Source organism: Microtus ochrogaster, linkage group LG3 (assembly GCF_000317375.1).
Source record: "Microtus ochrogaster isolate Prairie Vole_2 linkage group LG3, MicOch1.0, whole genome shotgun sequence".
NCBI lineage: Eukaryota > Metazoa > Chordata > Mammalia > Rodentia > Cricetidae > Microtus > Microtus ochrogaster.
In genome coordinates this window covers 12497496-12507600 of record NC_022029.1, presented here as the reverse complement: position 1 = coordinate 12507600, position 10105 = coordinate 12497496, and the positions used below count along the sequence as shown (strand labels likewise).

The window sequence follows — 10105 nt, the reverse complement described above, 5'->3', positions numbered from 1 at the left end:
GAATGGCTAAAATCAAAAACACCAATGATAGCCTTTGCTGGAGAGGTTGTGGAGAAAGGGGTACACTCATCCATTGCTGGTGGGAATGCAAACTTATTTCATATATTATTAAAAGTAAGTCTGTAATGCACTTTAATCATGACCTCTCTAAGGCTGAATTTTTCAATATAATTCACACCTTTAGAGTTATATGGCTTTTGTAGATTTGAGGCTGACTTAAAAAGCTCTGTTTTTGATATATTCCAGTCTCTCCTCCCATTCATCCATTGGTGAGTAACTGGACTGATTCTATAATGGGCTGCGGTTGAGTGGTCAAATAAGCATGGGTATGCAGTATATCATTTTTGTATGCTGACTCTGGTATTTACACAGAAGTGGCATGGCTGAAAATTCCATTTATAATTTTTCTTTCAGAATTCTCCCTGTACTGAATTTCTTAATTTACTCAGTCATAATGAATAATAAAATGATATGTGTATAAAAATGGATGGGTCATCATGGTAAGTGCAATGAGCCAGCTGACAAAGATAAATATGGCATCATTTTTTCTCTCCCATGTGCACTGTAGAATGTTTTCTTCTAAAGGACACAGAAGTCAGAGGGTAATACTAAAGATGTAGAGAGAAAGAATCATAGAGTAATGGGGAAACATGATCGAAGTGAATACAAGCATTGTGAACCATCATGTGTTACATACTTACATTAAAATGTCCGTATGCAACAGTGCCATGGACAATGAGTATGCCCAATGAAAATAAAACAGCAGTAATCACAACAGAGTTTGAAAAGAATCTTTTCTACAAATAAAAATTGAGCAATAGAAGGGTATATATAGCCCTGGTATAATAAAGGCATGTATGAGAAGATCATAATGAAACCACTCACTTTGTGCAATTAATGTCCGCAGCTTTAAATACACACACACGCACACACACACACACTTAAAATACAAATTTTAAGTGGAAGTTATAGGACTGAAGACATAGTTCTTGGTACAGCAATGTTTTCAGATGTGCAAGGTCCTGGATTTGATCCCCAATATTATCAAGAAAATGAAGAAAGAATAAAAAGGAAGAGAGGAACATTAACTTCCATAATCCTATCCACACACAGGAGAATGTGAAGGGTAAAAGGAAATGAAGACATAAAAACTGAAAAAGATTTAGTTTTGTGTATGGAAAGAAATTTAACAATCTGTATTTTAAAAATTCACTATTTTGGGAAAAAATCTTGTTAAGTGTACAGGAAATAAGTAGAAAAAACTAGAACAAACCCATATCATATACATAGCTTTCTAGAGGCTAAGCGCACAGTAAATACAAAGTACAGGTATCGACGTTTGTAATGAACTTCATGATTACCTGTACATAATTAAGTTACAAATCAAATTCTTCTGTTTTGTAATAAATACCATGACCAAATGCAACTTGTTGGAAAGGGGGTTTATTTCAGCTTGCAGTTTAGAAGGGCATCATCTTGAGAAACCAAAATGGGAACTCCAGCATGGCAGGAAGCTGGAGACAGGAGCTGATGAAGAGGCCTTGGGGAACACTGCTTACTGGCTTGCTCTCGGTACTCGTTTTCTTATAGCACCCAGGGCCACCTGCCCAGGGGTGGAGCAACTCACAATGGGTGAGTTGGGCCCTCCTTCATCAGTTAGCAACCAAGAAAAAAACCCTTGCAAAAATTCCCACAAATCAATCTCATGCAGGCAATTCCTCCAGTGATATTTCCTCTTCGCACTTATCTCTATTTCCTGTAAAGTTGACAAACACTACCTAGTATAAGAGGTGATTTCTAGCTCCAAAATTGTTTAAACTTCAGACGTTCATTATCTACAGTCTAATAATATGATCAATTACATCTAAGGACACGTACAGAATTATGCTAAAGCATTTGGAAAATGTTTTTGAATATATATATAAGCACAGTCTTAAGTGAAATTTACATATATTTTTTAAAATCATATTTTTAAAAAAGTTCATTCAACTCCCTACTTAAAATAAAACATATGTAGGAACTTTCATTTTAGAAAATAAAGACTGCCCAGTACAGAGTCCATGTTTTAACATTCACTTCATTAAAAAAAAAAAAGCAAATCTGCATCATTATCTTAGTAAAAGTATCACAGGAAATAGTGCACAGAAGGCCCCCGAGCACTGTGTTTAATGCAGGATGCAGACACGATGAGAGTTCTGGTTCTTACACACACAGCACTGAAGAAGGAAGAGCTGAAGCTGAAGGCACGAGGCACATCACCACACTAGAAGAAGCAGAGTGACGGCCACACTAGCTGGAATGAAAGGGCACGTTCCAGTGTTTCACACACGTGTTGTCTGTGAATGCTCACAGGCACTGCTCATTGTGCAAGGCACTCTAGAGCTAGTGCACACTACAGGACCTAATAATGGACGGGTAAACTGCTTAGGCAGGGGAAGGACCAGGGCTATTATTCAAACTGTTAGGCATTCTTACTCATTTATAAGTATGTTGAGAAATGATCAAATTAAAGTTAATATTTATCTTACATTTTGTAGATTAACATTTTTATTTTTGCAAACATAACATATGAAGTAGTTCTGACAGTGCTTGTCTTCTTCTCATTGCATATTCCTTCTAGGGTAGTATCTTATTCATGTCCTATAGAATTGTGAAAATTAGAGTCCACAGTGGTAGAGGGAAGGCAGGGCAGCAGCAACAACTGAGAGCTTGCATCTTGATCCAAACTCAGTAGACCAAGAACACACTGGGAATGATGGGTGGCTTTTGAAGCTTAATAGCCTACCCCTACGACATACCTTCTCCAACAAGTCACACCTCATAATCTTTCCCTAGTTCTGGTAGTGGGGAACACGTTTGCGAACCTCTAGATAGCATTCTCATTTAAACCTCCACAACTCTTCATGTCATGAGCTGTCCCTGATAGTTCCTTTAGCATGGGGTTGAGATGGCATTACTTCCTCTGAGGCAATGGCTTCTGATACTTCACATCCTCAGTGTAAGCTTATACATTCATCTCCAGGTATTTAGCTGCATGTTTACTATCTAGGAAGACAGGAAAGACCACATCTGCGCTGTACTCTGTCTAACCAGTCTATGAGGTAATTGCTAATTCCTAAATTATTTAAAAGTCAGTCCTCCATTTTATCACTCTGGATAGTCAACTGCTTCTTCCACCAAGCAATCACTCGCAGCATTTTCCATCTTTCTGCTTTGATGCGCCCTCACCTCAGCTGGCCACCCTTCTCTTTCTGGAACGCAATTCTGTAAAACACCACATGGACTCATCGCCAGGAGACAGGAGACAACACACCCACAGGTGTTGCTGTTTGTGAGAATTGTGTGACAGATGGAGAGCGGCAACTCACCAACAAATTCCAAAAGAAGCCATTTAACTGAGTCATCAATTATAATGGGTTATTTGTGTGACGATTTTGAGGGTGAAGAGCTAGCAGCAAAGTTCATACCTTGCATAATTGCTCTTAATTTATGCACTGCAGTAACAGATATTTAAATTGCGTTGTTGGGGACGAGTGCTATTAAAGTCACAACTGGAATTTGAATGTATTGCACAACAAGTCCTAGAAGAGCTTGTGTGAGAGAATGCCTTTCGTCTGTGTCCCTTTTCTTCACTCCCTACAACCGCTCAGACCATGACTAATGGAAAGAAATGCTCACTGCTCGTCCCTGGCCTGTCTCCTCTGCCTCAGCAGCAGGGAGAATTAGACATCTGGTAAACTATGGAATGCCTTTTTAATGGAAGACAAATGACAGTCGTGATGAAGTTGCTGTATCTCAAAATAATACCTCATCTTCGTTTTCATAATTATCAGTTAAGTTACAAATGATAATTTCCCTTCAATTTACAAGTGAAATCTAAGTGATAGTATCTAGCTAAAAAGCAGGTTCCAGTGGCAAATAAGAAACAAGATTTAGAAGCTGGGGACAACATGGCTTCTCTGAGCTGAGGCGCCCTGCCCCAACCGTGTCTTGCTTTTTGGGAAATCACAAGGTTGCAGACTGGTGAGGGCTGGGAGAACCCCTCTATAACATTGTTTCGTGCGCTTACTCTCTAAACACAAGTAATAAGTCTCCCGTGAGAGTGGGATGTGCCGCTCAGCAAACAGTGACACGGAATTTGAAGGTAATTTTCTTCAACTTACTACTGTAAAACTAGCATTATGTGAAGAAAAAAAATTTGACTTTAATCTCAATTTCCAATTATATATCATGTCACTGATATTATGTTTATGTAACTGAAGTATGATTATTGAAATTTTATGCAAATACTACAAAGAGTAACAGCAAATGGATTACTGTGGCAATTCTTCAATTACTTAAAAAAACAGGTGTCCAAAGCATTTGATGTAAGGGAATGAGATGATGCTCCTGCCAAGCTTTTCAGCCAGAAGTGAAATTTAAAATTTTTCTTTGATTACTTCTTCTTTTTAAAATCCTCTGTTTTTCTAATACAGGGATCAAACCCAGTGCTGCTTGCACACAATCACTGAGCCACTGAGCCATAGTTATAGTCCAGGCTGTTTCTAATCCTTCAGGTTAATTGTTGATAATAGTTTTATATATTGAAGAAGAAATCGTGTCGGCAAAGTAATTGTTGAGTTGAAAAGCTTATCTAATAAAAGCCAAGGTTCCTAAATATGAAAGTGTACTCAGTTCCACATTTCCACAAAAGCTCTGCAAGGTAATTGCATTTTTATAAACTATATGTTTGTGGGGAGAAAAAAAGGAAGTTCAAAGACATTAAATAACCTCCTCAAGATCCTAAAGGTAGAAGCGATGTAGGTTGGATTAAATTTATGTTGGTATGACAGTAAGTCCATAACCCGATTTCCTTTCACATCCCTGTAGCCCTGAGTTCACTCCGGCTTATTGTTTTAATAACAAACTGAAACAGTGCCACACTGCTTACAGGAGAGCTGGCGCGATCTGAGACAGATTTGCCAAAATAAGTTTGAACAGTAACAAAAGTTGACAAAAATCGGAAGTATGATTCTTATCTTCGTACCTCACTTTTTATCCTAAATTCAGCTTTGTTTAGCTTTTAATTGGACTCTAGAACATAACCAGAAAATTATTAATTATACATGTGTTAAATATAAAAACAAAATATAATAACAGAGATGGGTAATTTTAATAAGATTGGACATATTGAAAAAGTACCCTTTTTAATATAATTGCCTTGCAGTGAACAACAAAAATAATCTTCGAAAAATGCAATTTATTTGTCCAAACTCACAATTAACAATAAAAGTGTTCTACTTGATAAAATCTGTTTATTATCTAGAAATAGTAATAAATCAATATTCAATAACTTCTAGATTTGCTTGAAATTTGTGGTCTAGCCTGGAGGTGGTAGCACATGCCTTTAATCTCAGCACTTGGAAGACAGAGGCAGGTGGATCTCTGTGAGTTCAAGGCCAGCCTAGTCTATATAGTGAGTTTCATGACCGCCAGAGCTACAAAGAAAAACCCTGTCTCAGCCGGGCGGTAGTGGCGCACGCCTTTAATCCCAGCACTTGGGAGGCAGAGACAGGTGGATCTCTGTGAGTTCGAGACCAGCCTGGTTCTACAGAGCTAGTTCCAGGACAGGCTCCAAAGCCACAGAGAAACCCTGTCTCGAAAAAACCAAAAAAAAAAAAAAAAAAAAAAAAAAAAAAAAAACCCTGTCTCAAAAAAAAAAAGGAAAGAAAAATAAAGAAACTTAGAAAGATATATTCATTAAATAACTGAAGTAAAAAAAAATAGTCCTGACCTGTAATTGCAGAACATGAAAGACTTAGGCCCCCGAAAATCTACAAATGAGATTTTTTATATTCTGGATTCTACCTAAAACATAATAAATACTTCATTGTTCACAAAAGAAGCACTTAACTCACTTATACTTTTCTCATATATTGCTCATTTCACAACTTTCTGAAATGATGCTTTGAGGTAGAAAAGAGTTAAGTCAACATAAAACTATCAAGAATGAATGAAGGAGATCTGCTGATTAGAAGCATTCATACAAATGTTTCCAAGGGTAATTTTCCCACTGAACTCTTGAAGACTTTGCACAACTTCTGTCTCTCCACACTTCCTGGTATAGCATCTCTGCCATATCTGCCACCTGGCTTGTTCCATCTCCATTTGAATGTCTACCCAGGATCTTTTACCAAGAGTGATGCCCCCAAAGAAGGAGGAAAAGCCCAGAGAAGCAAAGACGGGCAGGTGAGTCATGCTTCTGTGCTCCCGTGCACACCTGAGTCCCTGTTGCAGATGAATGTGTGTACATATGTCATTTCCTTCCACCAAAGTATTGAAAGTGCTTTGTAAGACTGAATCCAATTGAACACATGGAAAGACACAGAAAAGAGAGTGTTGACCTCTATTTTGAGGAATACACTTAGGCACAAATGGCACCAAATATCAATCATTTATTGTTCCGTGCATGCATCATCTGCCATGTGACCACACAAACACTTCTAAGGTTCCTTGGTTTCTAAGGTTTCTGTGTCCGCACTGACCAAGTGGTCTCTAAAGGAAATCCACTGGAAACAACTTGTTTTTTTTCCTATTTGGAGGTCCAAAGTAGGTATATTTTTACAGATATTAAGTACAATCATATTAAAGTCTTACCTTTAAAATTACAATTCATTAAAATTAGCAAGTATTATCTATAGTGGTGATGAAAGGAGCCAAGTTCCCATGAGTGTGTGGGGCTCATTTTGCTATGGGATTTCACATAACCCAGACTGACCCTGACTTCACTCTGAAGATGACCCGCAATACCTGATCCTTGGGCCTCTACTTCCCCAGTGTTGGAACTGCAGGCATGTGCCACCATGCTTGGTGCCACAAATGGGTTTGATTAATAAGCATATTCTTAGTTATTTTTCACAGGTTGTCAGTTTTAAATATTCCAGTGTAATCGCACACAGAAACATCGAAAACTGAAATAAAAACCCTAAGTAACAAAATTAAGTCTTCTGAGGAAAGAAAACATCGTTCCCATTTGTTTCTGAGCACTAACACCGAGGCTCCCACTCTGTCACCTCCACAAACCTGTCACTGTCCTGAGGAGCAGGGATGTACGTGAATCCAGCATTGCACACCAGCACTGAGTTATCAGCCATCGCAACTCATCAGTCAGAGTGTCACTACCTACCTACATAGAGGACTCCCTCTTTTGTCTTTCCTGCTGCTTCTGCCACACCCTGCTTGGTTTTTTCAGCAGCAGCCACAACTCCTTCCTTGGCCTTGGAAAGTCCTTTCATGAACACATCCATGGCTAAAGATGTATTTTCTTCCACACTAGAAAATACACAATACATTTCGAATTAGAGATTTTGGGTAAAAGAAAACAAGATTAAAGCAGCTAGAGTGGAAAGAATAAAAACCGAGAAAGAAACCCCTGAAAAATTAATAGGGATCCCCCCAATTTTTATGTAAGTGTACACTCATTTTACATTTTTGGGGTTTTGTTTATTTATTTGTAGGACTGGGCATGCTGTTGCTTGTCTCTCTGCTTTTTCACTCAATTGAGGAAAAGTCAAACCACTAGTGGATGGGACAGATGCAGATGAGATCACCTGGCAGGTGTTACAGCAGTTGAGAAGTTGGGTTACATGGGAAGATGGATGCCCTCTGCCCCATCAAGATGCCATGGTCCAAAGGCAACATTCTAAATATAAAGCCTATCTAGAAAACGAATGGGGGAGGGGAGCTGAAGTCGGGGGAGGGGGGAGCAAGAGTAGAAAGGGCCCAGGGTGGGGTGGGGTTAGTAAGTGGTTAGTCTTTGGAGATGGGAGGAAAGGGAACTGCTCACTTCAAGATGAAGGGAACTGCAGGCGAACTCGCAGCAGCCCAGGTTTTCTAATCTAGCAAGACCTTCCTCCCACCGCTAGCTCGCCAGTCTGCTATCTGCTATCTGCAGGCGCCGTGCGTGCGTACACTTGAGCAGCGTCACTCAACCTAGGGGCACTTTGCTCAACTGTAATATGCTGGAAGACCCTGGACCCCGTGCTCATTAACCCCTTATCACCTGTTGCCAAATGTCCTCGCCACTTCTATTAATCACTGGTCAAAGGCAGCCTCCTTACTGTACGAATAAAAGCTGGAACGCACTCTAGGTGGGGGAAGAAAGTTGGATGATCACGTTTCTTCCAACGCCCAGCACCCAGCTTTCAGGACCCAGCACCCAACAAGAAACACCCTAGCGTTTCCGCTCGAAAAAGCAGGTGCCACAGGCAGCCTGGCGTTTCCCTCGAGCTTTGAGAGGATGGAAGGGCACGTCTCCAGCGGGAGGAAAGCCAAGTAATGTACTTTCTACGCGCTAGCCTTGTCCCCACCGCCGAGGTAGCCTCAGGTGATCTCCTGCAGGCACCCAGACTCCTCTTAGCCAGGGCTTTCCGGGGTCCCCAGAGCGGCTGTGATCTACAGGTACTTACCGGCGCCCTTGGCTTCGGCAGAATTTCAATTCCTCCTCTTTCCCCCTGATTTTATTTCAATGGCAGTGGGAAGGAAGGCGCTGGGCGGAGGAGTAGGGACAGGGGCAGCACCTGCTGGTCTCTTGCCGTCTGCTGCTAGGCGCTCTGGCTCCCGGCTCCTCCACGTCGCCCCCGCAGCTGATTTGTCAGCGCCTCTCCCCGCCCCTCGCCTGCCTCGTGCTTTCGCCCCTTTCCTGGGGAGGGATGGGATGGAGATGCGAGAAGGCTGCGAGTACCAGGATCACGATCCCCGGGAGGAGGGAAGAGAGGATGGCCTGAGCTTCAACCTCGAGTTCAGGGACCCTGGCTCTATAAAGGCTGAACTTGGGTTGCTGTGTCTCTTGCCCATCCCCCACCCCTTCCCTGCCTCCCCCTGTTCCAGGTTCCTCTTGGCGACCCCTCCCCCGGGGACGTGCTGGGACGCTGGCACCGAGGGCTGGATAGCCTGAGGCTGCCTGTGTGCCTAGCCAGGCCCTGGGGAGGGAGTACACACCCTTTGGGTTGCTTTTGTTCATACAGTCTGAGATTTCCGTTTGCTTTAAGCCCGCAGGGACCTAAAAGGGTTGTGAGTGTGAAGAGGGGCCGACTAAGGAAGAGTTACAGGTCGAGAAGGCAAGGGGGGGTCTCAGCAAATCCTCTTTCCCACTCCACTATCACCATTTTCCTTTCCACCAATCAGCAGCTGCCAGGCGCTGATTTTTCCCATCTGTGGAGCAAAGAACAAATATCCCCCCAACCGTCGAAAACCAGCTGCCTGGAGTTGTTTTTGCTCTTGAAATGTGGCTTACTGTAGAGAATCGCGTACCGGCTTGGGAGATAACGCCTGTGGGATTCACCCTCTGGGATTTTACACACCTCTTACCTTTCCGACTTCTGGCTGCCTGGAACTTCAGCTGACAAACCCTTCCCCCAGGCCCAGTACACACGCAGATGCACAGGCTTCGAGACAATTTTTGTACTCCTTAATACATCTCCATTTCTTTCTGAGCTGAGCAGAATACCGCTGTTCGTGTAGCTGACAAGGTTGGGGAGCCAAGCTCCTCCCCCAGCCGAACGCCCTTGCTTTGCTTTCCTTTCTTGTGTTCTGAACTTGTGTTGGGCACTAGCAGCAAAACCAAGCTTTTGTTGCATTAAGGGGGGGGGGGTTGTAGGAAAAGTACTTTCTCTGATCTTTGCACTCATTCATCTTTTGAATTTCGAATAATAAGTAATAAAGTTGAAACCTAAAAGTCATTTAGAAACAAGGGGCAAGCAGCTAATCTTAGCAGCTGTGTAGTATAGCCACATATGCCGAGTCGAAGCAATGTGAGCGAAATTCGTTTCTTAAGCACTTTCATGACTTCTTGGCGTTTTAAAAATCAACTTCACTCACAATGGTAGCAAATAGTTTGCTTGAAAGTAGAGGAAGAAGGTGGTGTTTCTAAAGTAGTGGCAGGTCAATTCCTGGGCACTGATATCCCCAGTGAAGAAGGTTAGGCTACCTGTCCTCAACAGACCAGCTAAAGAGACATATAACTATAGTGCAATATGTATGGGGTACAGTTAGTTAATGTGTCCACATTGAGAAGAGGAACAGAGATGTCCAGTGCCCACCAGTTCATCTTTGGGGACCTGGCATG

General features: G+C 41.9%; 1 protein-coding gene across 3 annotated transcripts in view; it reads right to left on the bottom strand.

Annotated features, from left to right (window-relative positions):
• The window catches only part of Snca (synuclein alpha), a 102877-nt gene extending 93404 nt beyond the window's left edge, over window positions 1-9473 (bottom strand). The window contains exons 1-3 of one of the 3 annotated variants that reach the window (XM_013351283.2): window positions 8448-8774; window positions 8042-8125; window positions 7166-7311 (exon numbers count right to left, since the gene is read on the bottom strand). In XM_013351283.2, coding sequence (XP_013206737.1) covers window positions 7166-7286 — 121 coding nt within the window. In that variant the 5' untranslated portion in view covers window positions 7287-7311; window positions 8042-8125; window positions 8448-8774. Of the gene's footprint in view, window positions 1-7165; window positions 7312-8041; window positions 8126-8447; window positions 8775-9348 lie in introns of those variants that run through there. The other 2 variants (XM_026786036.1, XM_005360554.3) reach the window with 2 other exon arrangements.
• Between the last annotated feature and the right edge of the window lie 632 nt (window positions 9474-10105).